The following is a 16,291-nucleotide window of genomic DNA, read 5'->3' as shown; positions in this document are numbered from 1 at the left end:
AGAGGGAGTATTATATTACACCACTGACTACTTCCTCCATCCCAAAATATAAAAACATTCTTATATTTTGGGACGGAGGGAGTAGGCAAATAGATTCCATTAATCAACCCACACCCTTCAACGGTCATCTCCTGGCTGATTCACTGTTGATTCTTCTTAAATTATAAAATCACCTATTTATTCAATAAGGAAAATCATAAAAAAACTATTTAACTTAAATATATGTTTAATCGAATTAATACTAAAACTCATTGTTTTTTTTTCTCTTGGTTCTTGGCTAGTAGGATGAAAAAAGGACGATGGTGGGTGTGCTAATCATTCATTTGCTTCATCCTATTTGCGGTATTGCGGTAGCTGACCTGTACGTAACATAACATCACAAATGTGACAGCCATGATTTACTACCGAAAATTAACACACTCTTATAAGAAAGCTAATGACATCACACGTTTCACATCTTAAATCGCCGCAACAACTCTTACAGCTACTTTTGGTGCCATAACATTTCAGACAAGTTTAATAATCAATACCCTATGTAGTTATGTCTCGTCATGCCTTCTAAGCAGCTAAAATAAATAAATGAAATGAAGACCAAAATTACAGAGAGCAGTTGTGACTTGTGAGCAAATATATAGAACCCAATAAAAGTTATATCCATTTATTTATATATTTTATTTAATGTATAAAATTCATTATTGCTTGTTAAATATTATGGATCCTTTTCTAGTTATTGAAAATTAATTAATTATTCTCTAGTTTTTTTGGCCGGGTTGGCCGAAGAAACGGACAACCGATTGTATTAAGATTTGAAGAAGATATACTTATAGTTATGTACTGTATACATAAGCACCAGTATATTTTTCACGCAACAGAAGGCAGTCAAAACCTGGAAGAACATCTAGAGATGCCAGAACCACCTTTACTAAAGACAACGACTAGTCACCTGGTTCTTTGAACTCTCTAGCTTCTCTCCATACCATAATTCTTCTCTAGCTAATATCCAAAGGTTTGGATAAGCTTAATTAAGAACGCTGTTTTAAATTTGGGATTATACAATAGTTGAATGTTGTAGTAAAAACAAAAGTGTATGAAAATGAAATTAAAGAAGCGGTGAGGAGGAAAATGCCATCTCATACCGAAGAAGCTCCTCTAACATACAGTTCTCCGACATGTGTCGTTAACCTATGAGCCTACGAGCTGTGAGGCTCACATGTCAATCATTTAAAGTTAGAGTATATGTTTCCGTCCCATGCTATTGGGATGCAAAATGTGATGGAAATGATATTTTCTTAGCATTTTTTTGGTTCAAAAAGATGTTTTTTTATATAAGATCATTAGCATTGGTGTTTTTATTTTTTAATGTTCGATTCCACCAGCAGTACACTAAACAGTAAGAACAGAGACAGACTACGTACATTCCTCCATTACTAAAAAAGTAAGTAGTAAGAAAACGTATAATTTTGACTTTCATTATGATTCCATAGGTAATTTTATCGTTTTCGGGAGGTACCATATTTGTATGTCATGTAAAACTTGATATTTATAAATACTCTATTAGAGACCGTATAAGAATTATCTTATTCCATCATCTATGTGAATTACATTTTTCAAAGGGTACTTCATTTACGGCAACCCAACTAATCGACCGCTTGAGGGGCAAGACCGTAAGAGTAGTGTGTTCATATGGACCTATCATTGCGTAGAAGTGGTCACCAAGTTTAATGTGAGCCCTGGCCCCTGGGATCAAATCAAACTTGATGAACATGCTGAGTATTGGAGTGATGATCCCATCCAACATCAAAGGAGGTGGTCCTCCTCCCCAAGCTCCAGGGTGATCCCTGGCTGAAACAAGAGAAACCTGTAAGAATTGGTAAAAGAACCGTTGCCTGGCGCCTTCTCTTTTTCAAAAAGAATAAAAAAAAGGAGACCGTTGGCGCCTTTTCTGATGGAGATTGCCTTTGTCATACTCTGAAACGATCTGCAATTACAAATGGTACTATACAGTTAGACAGTTAGTTAGTGACCCATCATTTACTTCGAAAGAGAAGTTAGTGATCGGTCAAATGAATATATTGCTCGATCGACTGCTCGCTTGCTTAGCAGGGAAGGCTCTCTCTACCCATATTTTGCTTGCTTCACGAGGCGCTTTCGTGTGAAATCCAAATGGAATTGGCGAAGGCACAACTAATAAATTGGTTGACGGATACTTGCGATCCATCTGCTAGCTCCTGCTGTCTATCCATTAACCAACTGGCTATCATCCTTCCTCCTTCGCAGCCTAGCTCGCACCCAGACTCTTACCTCCCAGTGGGCAGTCAGCGTCGTGCGATCTACTCCTATCTCACACCGACGTGTTAACTGTCCCTGTTTTTAATTTCTGGACGATGTTTATAGCTGCCACTCAGTCGCTCTAGTGCTGTTTCTGGAAAATAAAAAGACACTGACGGCTCATTTAAAATGTACTACTAGGGATTTTATTACGACAGTTTAGCAGGAATCGGTTCAAAACTCGTAAAATTCTCACCAGATTCCTCCATTCTAAAGGAAGCCTAAATGTGCTAGTATAAAACTGATGAGAAACATCGTAACCTACTTCTCCACATCACATATATACAAACATGCTGATCAAAGATTCAGACAGAAATTTTCTAAAAAAAAAAAGAAGATTCAGACAGTTTATTTCTGGCTGATCGAAGATCCAGAATTGCCAGTCAGTTTTTTTAGGTGGCGGAGTGGCGGTGTTCAATTCTGATCTATCTCGTACTAAACATTAAGTCAAAAGAAAAAAAATTAACAAACAACAACTGTAATTGTATTACTCCGGACAAGTGGAGTCCGGGAGTCAAGAGTGGCATACAACGCGCCATGCCCATGCATCATGGTCCAGCCGTCCAGCCATCAAGCCGACATGCCATTAATACCTCCACCCCCTTCTCTCCTCTCCTACCCGCTACCTCACTACCACCGCCATCAATGCGATCCATATGCTCTCCTCCTTAAAACCCCCCTGCGCCATCCTCCACCACCACCTCCGCCGCCGTCAGAGACCACCACTCCACACATCGTGTTATTTGAGATTCCGGCGAGCCGGCCGGCCGGAGACGAGGAGGATGGTGTTCTTCTGCTTCTTGGTGGACCAGAGGAGGAAGGTCCGGAGCAGCAAGCCGGCGGCGGGGATCTGCTCGCGGTGCGGCGGGTGCGCGAGCGTGGCGGACATGGAGACGGCGACGCGCTTCTGCTACCTGCTCACCGTGCACAGGGCCACGTGGCGCGCCATCATCTGCACCTTCTGCGGCGCCATGCTCAAGTCCTACCGCCACTACAGGCTCTACGCCAGCTAGCTCTACGCTACCTACGATCGCCGGCCGCCGGCGGTGATGGCCGGAGAGAGAGAGAGGAGGAGGCGACCTACTTGCTGCGTACGTCTCTGTGCTCTCTGCGAGGTGTGCTTGTTGCGTTGGGCCTTGGCTACTAGTACTACTATTGGAGGAGTATTAATTAATTGGCTTTGTTGATTTCTTGCAAAATGCTAAGCTTTGCATGCAGCTTGTAATCCCTGTGCATGTAGTATGTTGTACATATGCTGGAGATGAAGAGAGGAAGTTGATTAAATTTTTGTTACCGGTTTCATTAGCAGAGCCTATGTGTGATCGATCTTTTAATTATTTCTTCTAATAGAATTATAGAAAAGATCAGGGAGGTTATGATATTTGAAGGGGCATCACTCATCAGTACTACTACTTTTGCTCGCATGACTGCTCATACATTTTTCTTGTCTCGCCTTGATCCATCATATCATGGCTTGAACGTGATTAGTCACACCATTGAGAGCGGCTGGCCATGAGATATTTCGAAATAAATAAAGACCCATTTTTCTCTACATTTGGCTTAAAGCACACAGCATTTAAATTCTGTACCCGACCACCCGTTGGTAGCATTAACTGTGCCATGCGAGAGGATAGTTTGATGTGGACCTTCATTACCAGAAAACCTTGGTTTAATTTCGTTGGCCCACTGCACACAAACATGCAGCGACCACTCCTCGACTCCAGCTGGTTTTTCTGTTTTTTTATTTAATTTTTGAAGGACTCACTAAAATTTCAGTGAAAAATGAGAAAAATTACAGGTAATAAAATTAAATAGAAGGAAATGAGAAATGAGCAAAACGAGCAACTGAGTTCATCCTGCTCCAGCTAAGCCTGTTAAATGGTCCTTGCAGTTTACAGCGAGCAGTCATCATATTTCGCACTTAATAAGTAGTGATGGAAAAATGTCAACAAACGGATATGCGGTGGGATAAACCGGAAATTAAATTACTGATGTGAGTTGAGAGACGGTTGAAGTGTAGATAGACGTGTAGTTCATTTTCTCTGTACGTATATATATCAATAGGTGACTATGGTGTACCTGCGCACTTGGCCTGTATTCAATTCCGTTTCTTCAATGAAAACAGTTCAGACAGAGTCCTCTACCTCCACGAAAGTCACCGTCCTCGCTTGACGTGTAGTAGTACATTGTTGCCTTGTTGGCTTATACCGTTTCGCCGGAGATATGAGGTCGATGGGCCTCCCAAGCCGAAATGCCACCCTCCTTTGCTAACTAGGAGTATCTCTGTTTGATGAGTTTTTAACCGCTATAGCTTTTATTTAAATCTTTAGCTCCCTTAAACAATATAAATTTTTAAGTTATATTTTAAGATAATATAAATTTTTAAGTTAGATTTAAGAAGTTGTAGTTATAGAATATAGAAAATAAATAAAGATAAAAATTTGGAAACCTAGCCTTTCTAGTTTTTCAACTTTTCCAGATTCTCAAAAGTTAGTCCATCCGTCCCATAATATAATAATCTATAATCGGATGGAACATTTCATAGTATAACGAATCTAAATACCATCCTATCCAGATTTGTTCTAATATGAAATGTCTTATTCAGTTTTGGATTACTATGTTATAAGACGGAGGGAATAGCTATCAACCAGCTACTTCTCAGCTTCTAATGCGATGGGGGTTAAGGGTGGGAGGAAGGTAACGGTGTGTTTGGTTAGAGTGATATCACTAAATGGGATATGACGATCCAGTTTTTAAATATGTTTGGTTGATGGGTAAGAATGGATTGGGTGGTCTAAAGAGAAAATGTTTCACGAAGATACTAGATGAGTGGGTTAAATTGACCGGATGAGGATATCCACATTTGGTAATCTTAATCATTAGTAAATGATTAATATCTCATCCAGTTATAGATTTCTTATATTTTGAAGCGTATGGAGTAATTGACTTGTCAAAATTAGTGTTGATTATATAATTAGTCCATTTTATTGTTAATTAGTATAGATATGACTATATTGATGATAATTAACATATTTATCATTGATTAATATGTTATTGATTTTACTCTATCCGTTCCTATCCGGATGGTCATATATCCATAAAACAAACAGAACCACCATATTCCTACAAATATAAATGGCTATACCCGTGAAAGGGCTTGTAGCCTAGTGGTTACAAGAGCCTCAGTAGTACATGAGGTCCTGGGTTCAACTCCCTGTGGGAGCGAATTTTCCAGGATTTAACGGCGTTGTGCTTTCAGTGGTAGGTGACGTACCCGTCGACAGCGAAGCGCGACGTTGTGCTTTCAGTCAGTGGTAGGTGACGTACTTGTCGACAGCGAAACGTCTGTGGTGACTTCAATCTCTCCAGGATTTAACGGCGTTGTGCTTTCAGTGGTAGGTGACGTACCCGTCGACAGCGAAGCGCGACGTTGTGCTTTCAGTCAGTGGTAGGTGACGTACTTGTCGACAGCGAAACGTCTGTGGTGACTTCAATCTCTCCAGGATTTAACGGCGTTGTGCTTTCAGTGGTAGGTGACGTACCCGTCGACAGCGAAGCGCGACGTTGTGCTTTCAGTCAGTGGTAGGTGACGTACTTGTCGACAGCGAAACGTCCAGGATTTAACGGCGTTGTGCTTTCAGTGGTAGGTGACGTACCCGTCGACAGCGAAGCGCGACGTTGTGCTTTCAGTCAGTGGTAGGTGACGTACTTGTCGACAGCGAAACGTCTGTGGTGACTTCAATCTCTCCAGGATTTGCTCATAGGGGTAGGGATGGCTATACCCTACCACGAATCAAACACACCCTTAAGCCGCATCACGTGGTTGACGTCTTGGTTTCTAGTATAATTTTCTCGTCTAGACTGGGCCGAGTACCGTGTGAGATGGGCCAACCAACCGCAACCAGCCAGCTATTCCGGCCTAGTGTGGCCTGCCACGACACGAACGATCTCACGCACGAGCCGTTGCAGCGCCGCGTGCGACGACCCGCCCTCCTCCACGGCCTTCCTGCACGCCGCGCTCACCTCCGCGGCCTTCTCCCTCGCCTCCGACGACCCGCCGCCCTGCGGCGCCATCAGCCTCCTCACCGCGCGCTCCACCTCCGCCGCCTCCACGAGCGATCTCGCCGCGTCGCCGTCCTTCGCCGTCGTCCTCCTCAGCTCGACCGCGACGCCCATGGAGGCCACGGCCTCGAACGCGTTGAGGTGCTGCTCGCCGTAGAGCGGCCATGTCGCCATCGGCACGCCGAACCACAGGCTCTCCAGCACCGAGTTCCAGCCGCAGTGCGTCACGAACCCGCCCACGGCGGCGTGTCCCAGGATGTCCTTCTGCGGCGCCCACCTCGGCCACACCATCCCTCTCCCGGCGGTCGCCTCCAGGAACCCCTCCGGGAGCAGCTCGCCCGGGTCCGCGTCCGTCGGGTACCGCACGCCGCCGGCGGGCGCGCCGCGCAGGACCCACAGGAAGCGGTGGCCGCTGCGCTCCAGGCCCGCGGCGAGCTCCCTCACCTGCGCCGCGTCGAGGAAGCCGATGCTCCCGAAGCAGAGGAACACCACCGACGCCGCCGGCTGCGCGTCGAGCCACCGCACGCACTCGTGCGGCTGCTCGGGCGGCAGCGTGGCGTCGAACCAGATCACCGGCCCGATCGCGTGGATCGCCGGAGCGGGGCGGCGGCCGTCCGCGATCGCGGCGAGGACCGCGCCCTCGAGCTCAACGGAGGAGTTCACGATGATGCCCTTCGCCTCCGTGAAGCGGCGGCCGTGGTACTCGAACCAGTCGTAGTTCTTCACCGTCTTGCTCACGAGGCACACCGGCATGTACGACGGCGGCACCGGCGGCAGCCCGGGCACGTCCACGGTTCCCTCCATGCCGTCGAACCCGACGGTCAGGTCGTCCCGGAGCTCCGGCAGCCGCAGCATGAGCGCGAGGAACGCGGCGGTGGAGGCGAAGTACACGTACGCCGGGAGCGAGAGCTCGTGCGCCGCGTCGAGCAGGGGCGTGAAGAAGAGGTCCACGACGACCGCGGCCACGGGGGACGCCAAGCCGGCGATGGCCGCCTTGACGTGGTGCGCGTGGCGCTCGACGTACCGGGACATGAACTCCTCGGTCGCCTCGCAGCCGGTGGGGTGCTCGACGGCGGGGAGCCGCCGGAAGGTGACGTCGAGCCCGGAAGCCGCCTCCCGGCGCACGTGGGCCTCGACCACCGACGCCTCTATCTCCGTCGGCGCCTGCATGACGAGCACGGTGAGGGAGACGGCGCCCCCGCCGGCGACGAGCAGCCGCTTGCCGGCTTCCAGCGCGGACATGAAGTGGCCGGATCCCCAGGCCGGGAGGAGGACGATGGTTGGGCCAGCCATTGATGCAGACAGAGTAGGATTTGCTACTGAATTTTGTCAATTGACAGTGACGAGCTCCTGCTTGCTTGCACTGACTCTCGGAGTCTCTGCGTATAAAAGAACGGGCAATTGCAAATTTGCCACTATTTTGAATCGTTATTATAAGACTGCCACTAAAAAATTGTAAAAATACTACTAAAACTATCATTCGAGTGGCATCCTTACAATATTGAAAAAATCGATAACAAATTTACAAATGCCTCTTATAATAACGGTGACGATGTCTTAGATCGATACTGTTGGATTTTTTTTTTAGAAAATCCTGGTGCGTGTCAAACCAGTATTTTCGGTATTTCTCTTTCTTTATTTCGTTTTTTCTCTTTTAGATAAGGTTTGTTAGGTTTGTTAGAATCGCATGAAGAGCCAGAGCCTCCCTGCGTGGTGTGTGAACCGAGCGCGTGGGATGGCACACGCTGCGAACCGATCGTGGCGCACAAAGGGTTTTGTTTGGGGAGTCTATGGTAGCTCCAGTTTCTCCCAAAATTTCCAAACAATTTAGCTTTTCATCCAAATCCTGATAAATTGTAGTTATAAAATTCAAAAACTAACTAGAAGCCATAATCTAAGAAACGAAACTTCTCCATATTCTTATAAAATATCTGCCTGACGGAGCGTGGGGCTCCTCACCGGGAGACCGCGCAGGCCCCCCTTTGCCGGTTCGGCCGGGGGCCCTGGGTGAGATTCTAAGCTCCTAGTCTGTGGAAAGTTCGCGAGAATGGAAAAAGCACAAGACACGGGCGATGTATACAGGTTCGGGCCGCTGAGAAGCGTAATACCCTACTCCTGTGTTCTGGTGGATCTGTGTATGAAGAAGCTACAAAGAGCTGGAGAGCCAGAGAGCTCTTACTCTAAAAACCCTCTTCTCCCTTTTTTCCTCTCGTGGGATCTACTCTCCAGATCATCCCCCCTTCCAGCCCCGCCTCTTAAGTGGGCAAGGTCCTCCTTTTATATCTCAAGGGGATACCACATGCACCACTTCTCCCTCTCTCTCTTTTTGGGTGGGGGCCCATCCTATCTATAGTAAAACTTGGCTTGCCTTCTCTTGGAAGCTGAAACACTGCCTGTTTTTGAGTGTGGCCACGCGTCCTCGTTCGTCTGACCTCGGGGATCACCCTGTCATCTCTTCATAAATGGGCGGAGATTTGCAACAGCTGCTGCCCGAGTGACCCTTCTGATGGGACGGCCCATACCTACCTCCACTCCGCCGGAAGCAGGTGCAACGTGGGAACACGGTTGTCTTCCGGCGACATAACCAGTGTCAGACCAGTCACAGACCGGTCACCTTTGTCCACCACGTGTCAGTTTAGCAATCTGCATGTTCGCCCTTCTTCATACAACGTCTTGCTTATAATGGTTGGGATAAAGCCTGGCATATATCTGACCAGGACCAACGTGCCATCTCCAGGAGCTAGCACGCTGGCTCCGGCTAGGGACGAGTGCCTAGAGACTCTCATCCTGACGGGACGGGGCGAGGCGTGTGTCAGATCGCCTGTTGCCACCTAACCCGCAATCTGACCGATCTGTGACCGGTCACAGACCGGATAAACGAGCGTGCCATACTGCGCTACATGTGGCGTGACGCGCTCGTCCAAACCGCAATAAATGCGGTTAGGTGAGCCCCGCTATGCTCACCTACCCTATATACGCGGCGCAAAACCCACAAGGGGTCGGGGCGCCTTGGCCCTCGGGGCCGAGACGGGAGCGGTCCGACCCCTCGGGGAGACAAAGAGAAGGGCGGCCGTATCACCCTCGGGCCCGACCCCCCCGAGGGGGTTAGGCCACGTGGGTGATCGTGTCTGCCTCAAGTCTCTAAGTCATGATACTCCCGGTCCCATGTCACCGACACTGCCAATCAGTAGTTTCTTAAAATCTTAAGCTCTCCAAACAAATCCAAAGTTGGAGTCGTGGTTAAAGCCCCCGCTAACGTATCCTTTACATTTGCAATCAACACTATCAGAAATGCTGCCACTTGACAGCACCAAACACCTTGTGTTCGTTCCACTGGTCATATTCTGGCATAGTGTTCGACAGAGAGGGGGAGAGAGAGAGACAACTAGGCACGCCCGAGGGCTACTTCTGGTCATCTTTGTGATGTTTTTTTTTTCTTAAGATGAAAATAAAGAATAAGTTTTTTTACGCAAAACGAGATGGTATTATTAACGTATAATTGATTGAGTTTTAATTATTACAAACTTGAAAAATATATTAATATGATATTTTAGAGTAACTTTCATATAAAAAATTTTCACACGAAACACACCGTTTAACAGTTTAAAAAGCGTGCCATAAAAATCTTAATCTTTATCCAGCTCTTGTTGGAGAAAAGAATGGGCTAGTGTCATTAGTTTAATCTCTTCGTCCGATCATCTTTTCTGTTTTGGTCGTTCATGCAAAACACGTCAATGGTAGTGTCTTCATCAATCTGATCCTCTCGCTCATAGGATGGTTTTGGCATTCATCCGGGGCGAGGCTGTAGATAAGGCCGGTTATAAGACACCCGGTCTCCACCAATACTTTTCCTATAAAAGAACCTTTGGTAGTAACGGTGCCGATGTCTTGATCGATAAGAGTTGCATTCGTTTCATCTCTTCGTCCGATCATCGTCTCTGTTTTGGTCATTCGTGCAAAACACGCCAATGATCGTGCTCATTGATTCAATCGAAGACATTTCTGTGCAATGCTGTCTTCATCAACCTGATCACATCTTGAATATGCCACCAGGCACAGTCACAGCCTCTCGATCTTAGGATGGTTTTGGCGTGCCAAATTCTTCATCCTCGAGACCTCGACGTCGGTCTTAGGTATTCTACAGTGCAGATTTCAGCATGAGGTAACGAATTATTGATCCTCATCAGGGAGAAAAAAGAGCTAATAAGCGCGGCGTCAATAATAAGTTGCGCTAGTGATGGAATTAAATCGTAATGGTATGTTTTCAATGCGTTGTTTTGATACACTGGAGCAACGGTACTCCCTCCGTTTCAAAGTCAAACTATTTCAAAGTTTATAGACAAATATAGTAATATTTATAATACTAAATTAGTTTCATCAAATCAATAATTAAATATATTTTCATAATAAATTTGTCCTGGCTTGAAAATGTTACTATTTTTTTCTACAAATTTGTCCTGACTTTGACCAAAAATCAAAACGTCTTATAACCTGAAACAAAGGGAGTATATAATTTCTTAGTCTACAGCACTCAGCACATGGCAGCAAAAGTGTGTTCCTCGTCTAAATCATTGCCATTCAGTTGCTTCACCAGCGTCTACAGTAGATTTTGACAGAATGAACTGCACTCGAGAAGAAATCAACCAATATCAGCATGGCTAGGATGGTCTAGAAACACCATCTTCTGGCTCTGGCGAAGACACACCATGTGCATCAGTTTGGTCATCTTGTTCGTCTTTGTTTGATGGTGATGGATCATCCCCTTCAATCAAGTATCCCTCCTCATTTGTAGTCTCGTTTATTGAGTAGCCCCTTTCAGCTGGATCAGCAGTGCCAAGATTTGCTAAACCTGACGCTAGGCCTGAAATAGGAGTATCAGCAGACTCCCCTCTATCCATAGACAGAATCTCATCACCAGTATCAAACAGGCCTTCTCTAACCAAAGCAGAATAGATGTCATGAGGATTGGCATCTGCGCTTTGCAAGCTTGCAAAAAGTCCTGTCTGTTCAGAGTTATCTTCTTGTGCTGATCTTCCACTCGGTGCTTCACTTGTCCCTGTCAGCATAACTTGGTCCTAGAATCATCACAAGGCAACTTTGTTAGGGTCATAAATTATTTAAAACTGGAAATTTGGAATGAGGGAAATATCTCCTTTTATTGGTATCATATTCCCCAAATAGCAATATCAGCATATACTTTTGGACAAAAAAAAACACATCCACTGGACCAGAGTGAACAATCAAAAGCAAGAGCTCACAATTAGAAACATGTTGAGCTTCGTATGAAATCTTACAACTAAAGGGAAATTTAAAAGATGAGAGAAGAATTAACACATGCAAGTTTTTTTTTTTTTTTTGATGTTTTGGGAGTAGGACTCCAGATGTGAGTCATGTGAACAAGTCATCAGGGACTCAGGGTTATGACACAACTTTTAGCCAGACAGAAATATCGGTTGAAGATACCCATAGTCCAAACTACAATGCCACAGAAAGGTTATGCTGTACCTCACTTGTGCTTATCTTCTTCTCTACAGAAGCATCTTGCGCTGTAATAGTTGCATCATCATCTGTGAAAAGCACGGTCTACTAAAATCAATGAAAAGGAAAATCATAACGGATTTTTTTTTATAAAAAAACTACATCTAAATTGGACTAAGAAAGAAAGATAACTTTTCAAAGAGAGGACAAAGCATAATAAATGAAGAAGATTATAGTTAACACACTATACAGGTATTATAAGATGTCAAAATTAGGACGGAAGTAGGGAAAGAATCACATACAGAACTTATAGGGATTAACAAGTGCAGCCTCCAGCATTGCCTTGAATTCTCGTGCAGCAGAAACCACAGAGTCAGTTTCCCCCTGGATTGAAACACGCACACATGATTAATGGTCTGGAAGACTATTAGTGTCAACGTCAACTAGGAGTACTATATATTGATTAGAGTTTAAACAAACTCCATATGAAACAGCAAACAAATCAGTACCAGAACACATCATTCTTGCCGCAAACTATAAATACACTGTACCTTCTCATAACCTCGCTGAGCCCCGAAAATTTGAGACTCAGAGATATCAGCAGTCCGTGAGTCTGAAGACTCACTTTGAAACTCCCGCAACCAACTGAAGTCATCACTTAGAGGCTGCATATCATCTATTTGAAACAAAATTGAAAAGCTCACATGAGTATATTCACAAAGTATAAAATTGTTTCCAAAGAAAAACAATTGAATAATACTTATACCTGCCAGACCACAGCTGTTATCATGAATGTACTCTTCAGAACCAATTATATGTGGAAGAGGGCCATATGCAGACATAGCCTTCAAGAGTCAAGCAACAAAGATAATTTGGAAATGCTACCATAGAACAAACGCTTGTGAACTATAGAATTTCTGAAATAATGCCAGCTGCAGTTACCAAACAGAACTACCAAAATTTGGTTTGTCAGTTTTGGCATATAATTAGTTTGCTGGAAAAACATTGGCAATATTTACTTCACAGCAAGCTTTTTAGTTAATTTGCTTCTGAAATCTGGGTGACCAGGGGGAGGGTTGGTGGTAAAAATTGCATTGGCAATGTGTTCCAAAATTTGGTCATCTAATAGGTCGCTGAAAATTGGAAGTGTTTCGGCAAGAAAATGAATTTACCATAATGTGCCAAAAGGATGGGAATCTTGACAGAATTTTGGAAGAAAAATAATAAAGATTCAGATAATATTTGGCAGCTAAAAACTGGAACTAGTTGGCATCAACCTAAACAAGCCTCCGCAACAAAATTTTAGTAATGACAAATTATGGCATTAATTTGCAGGGAAAAGTTTGAGGGGGGGGGGGGGGGTAAATATTTCATCAAGAACTGCAAGTAAGGCCATTACCCTGAACACAGAGGTGGTAGAGCGTCCCTTGCTTCGGAAGTGGTCCTTACAGGAAGAAAGTCCTATGTGTAATGCTTCTTTGTATCTTGGTAAAATATCACGTTCATAATCCTGAGCTGGCACTTGGGATTGCAGAGAACCATGCATACTCTCCGTTGTTTTCAGATGCATACTATCTTCATCTGAAATTTTCTGCAGTTGAAGACGCACTTGCAGCAGTGAGCGGTGATATGTTATTCATCTCCTTGAGGCAAAGTACAGAAATGTGTCCCAAGCAATTTCCACTGAGGGAATGAGGAGATATCATAAATTTGAATTTATGTAAATTTGAAATTTATGTCTTTTACAAAAGTAATCAAAACAAGTATACGACACTTGACCATAGAAGGGTGTACTACAGCCAAAAGTTAAGTATATTGTCATCTGATATAAACAAATCAATCACAAAGCAAGCATAACTTTCTAGACTAGAGGCATCCAAAGACAAGTGCAATATACAGATTTGGAACCACTACTTGCATGTTCAATGAACCTTTGGCGGGTCAGGTTGTTGAAGGAGATCATCGCGGTCTTCATATCCAGCTCCAGCGCCCCAGCCTCATCTAACAACACATTGACTTCTGCAGCGGCTCCTTTAGCTCTCTCCTCCACCTTATCAGAGAAATCTTGCAGCCACTTCAAGACCTGAGCAGGAAACGCGACAACACATGACGAGAGCAGCCAAGATACTGAGATGTACAGTTGCAATCAGAGCCTTCCAGAAATCAGAGCCAGACAACGAAATCGAGCATGCCAGCACGCATTCTCAGGTTTCTGCAGAACACTGTGAGCCGGCATGGTTCAGGTGGATCTAGCAGCGCAAAAGAGCAGCCGCAGCCGCAATCGAGGAGGCAATCGCTGAACTGTAACCGCGATGGTGCGATTGGCTACGCGCGCTTGATTCTTGCGATGAGTATGGGCGAAAATCCGAGAGGAGAAGCCACGAATTCGTGGAGAATTTGAGCCAAACGTGTGCAGGAATCGGCAGCATCACAGAACCTCCGGGGCAGCAAGCAGCAAACGATCTGATGGAGAGGGAAAGGCGGGCGCGTGCTCACGAGGTACCTGGCTCTGGTTTGCGAGGTGCTTGGCGATGGAGGCGGAGGAGCTCCCGCCGTCGCCACCGCCGCCGCGGTCTCCGGCTCGCCGGTGGGTCGCCTGCGCCTCCATCTTCCTCCGCCGGATGGTGCGAACTGTGAAAGCAGCAATGCGCAACACCACTTAATATGGGCCGCATTCTAGCTCTCGGCCCAACTAATATGGGCCGCACGTAGCCCGCATTCCCGTTGAGGCCCAACTATTATAGGCCGCATGCAAGTTTTTCTCACCGTATTTTAGGAAAAAGTACACCGAAGATCCCTCAACTTGTCATCGAATTACAAAATCGTCCTCCAACCACGAAACCGGATACAACGCATCCTCCAACTTACAAAACCATACAAACTAGGTCCCTCGGCAGTTTTATCCCCGGTTTTGTCCGACATGGCGGCTGGCTCAGCGTGGGACCTACATGTCAAGATGCCATGTCAGCACCCTCTCTCTTCCCTTTCCTCTCCCTCCTTCTCAATCTCACTTTTCTCCTTATGTGTAAGCAGCAAGCTGGCCGATGGGTGGGGAAAGGTCGCCGGGGTGAGGCAGGAGAGGAGGAGGCGGCGGGTGATGAGGTGTTGATGAAAAACACGAGCCCTGGGAGGTCTGCTTAACTCCAGTGCAGATCCAAAACTCGCCTTCGGGTATGCTAGCGTGCCAGTTGATTTGATCCTGCAATCAACAAGAAATAAAGACAAAAAAACTGTGGTTAAATCCATAAATGATAGTCGATCGGCTAGGTGCCGATGACATATCATTTATCTTTGAGCCGATGTTAAATATGTATCGATCGGCAGTTATAAATAGATAATAAAGAACTAAATCTATTCGATCGGCTGTAGATATTAACAATATATAATCCTTATATTGATATATACTTAAATCAAGTGATTGGGATAGATCGGTTGCCATGCCGAGACAGTATAAATCACTTAGATCAAAATATATACTAACAACAAGACTATATATATTCATAGCATAGCCGATCAGAGAGATCTAGCATGTACCGGCTAATACTTCGATACCGCTCTATATTAAGATATCAACGCAAATAGGATATACCAAACAAAGAGCCTAATATACTTAAATGCGGCAAGATCTTAACATAAAGGGCAGATTTAATATGTCAGTAAAGCATATAAAACAAATATAGTTAAACCAGGTAAGACCGGCTGAAACCCCGATACTACCCTAATCGGCAACCAAGAAGCAGGCTAGAGATTGAGATTCTAATCACGACTCATAAGATCAAACTCAATTGATGCAGCTATAAGTATAAAAAGAAGGACAATATCTAGACAATCAAGCCATTGGAAGTTTCATAGAGTGGTGGATATCATATATAATCTAAGCCAACATCGATATTTAACCTAATCGGCTGCCCTCTATTGATAGATGTTAGCCGATTGTAGGTTAGATAGCGATATTGTCAGAGATTATATAAGATATATGATAACTCGACGAATTACATAAACAAGATTAGAGTATCATAAAGATGGAAGCACTAATCCCGAGAACGTAAGCCGTCATAACAAGTTTTACCTCTTGTTGAAGATCGAAACCGATGCAGCTCAACCTGAAAGCAAGAACTCGTCGAAATAAAACTAAAGCAAAAAGGATGGCGATGCGTCGAGATTGTATTGAACGTGTGTGTTAAATTGATTACATAGGGCTCGGGGTCTATTTATACCCGAGAATTACACAACATGTCCATATCGGACATGACTCTTATCCCTAACAAACTCTAAGATACCATAAGTCTTTGCGGCAGACTTTTTCCCAAACATATCTCTAAGGAATTTACATAAAACATCCTAACTAATAGATACAATTGCATTCTCAGGACTCTATCCATGCGTGGCAATCATCTTGAAGCATATCAACTCGACCCAATGT

The 16,291-nt window shown here is 45.0% G+C and overlaps 3 protein-coding genes across 3 annotated transcripts; 1 reads left to right on the top strand and 2 right to left on the bottom strand.

Moving 5' to 3' along the window:
- Window positions 1-3,027: 3,027 nt before the first annotated feature.
- On the top strand, window positions 3,028-3,630 carry LOC4343615 (uncharacterized). The gene has a single exon (XM_015790672.3). The coding sequence runs from the start codon at window positions 3,111-3,113 to the stop codon at window positions 3,339-3,341; it is 231 nt and encodes a 76-aa protein (XP_015646158.2). The 5' UTR covers window positions 3,028-3,110; the 3' UTR covers window positions 3,342-3,630.
- LOC4343614 (UDP-glycosyltransferase 71K1) lies at window positions 3,032-7,914 on the bottom strand. The gene has a single exon (XM_015790276.3). The coding sequence runs from the start codon at window positions 7,681-7,683 to the stop codon at window positions 6,238-6,240; it is 1,446 nt and encodes a 481-aa protein (XP_015645762.1). The 5' UTR covers window positions 7,684-7,914; the 3' UTR covers window positions 3,032-6,237.
- Window positions 7,915-10,762: 2,848 nt separating this feature from the next.
- LOC4343613 (uncharacterized) lies at window positions 10,763-14,503 on the bottom strand. The gene is made up of 8 exons (XM_015789759.3): window positions 14,372-14,503; window positions 13,787-13,951; window positions 13,268-13,459; window positions 12,635-12,713; window positions 12,420-12,544; window positions 12,171-12,252; window positions 11,896-11,957; window positions 10,763-11,465 (listed from the first exon to the last, which is right to left on the bottom strand). Exons 1-8 carry the CDS (start codon window positions 14,474-14,476, stop codon window positions 11,049-11,051), a joined length of 1,227 nt encoding a protein of 408 aa, XP_015645245.1. The 5' UTR covers window positions 14,477-14,503; the 3' UTR covers window positions 10,763-11,048.
- Between the last annotated feature and the right edge of the window lie 1,788 nt (window positions 14,504-16,291).

Source organism: Oryza sativa, chromosome 7 (genome assembly GCF_034140825.1).
Source record: "Oryza sativa Japonica Group chromosome 7, ASM3414082v1".
Lineage (NCBI taxonomy): Eukaryota > Viridiplantae > Streptophyta > Magnoliopsida > Poales > Poaceae > Oryza > Oryza sativa.
The sequence above is the reverse complement of the archived record's forward strand: the minus strand, read 5'-3'. Positions and strand labels throughout refer to the sequence as shown.

What these genes read in the sequence shown, in the direction of transcription:
- LOC4343613 (XM_015789759.3), bottom strand. Translation starts at nt 14,476, where the DNA reads ATGGAGGCGCAGGCGACCCACCGGCGAGCCGGAGACCGCGGCGGCGGT. An exon ending in TAACAGCTGTGGTCTGGCAG is followed by an intron (nt 12,545 to 12,634) that starts GTATAAGTATTA and finishes TGTTTCAAATAG; the next exon opens with ATGATATGCAGCCTCTAAGT. An exon ending in TGTTAATCCCTATAAGTTCT is followed by an intron (nt 11,958 to 12,170) that starts GTATGTGATTCT and finishes TGCTTTTCACAG; the next exon opens with ATGATGATGCAACTATTACA.
- LOC4343615 (XM_015790672.3), top strand. Translation starts at nt 3,111, where the DNA reads ATGGTGTTCTTCTGCTTCTTGGTGGACCAGAGGAGGAAGGTCCGGAGC.
- LOC4343614 (XM_015790276.3), bottom strand. Translation starts at nt 7,683, where the DNA reads ATGGCTGGCCCAACCATCGTCCTCCTCCCGGCCTGGGGATCCGGCCAC.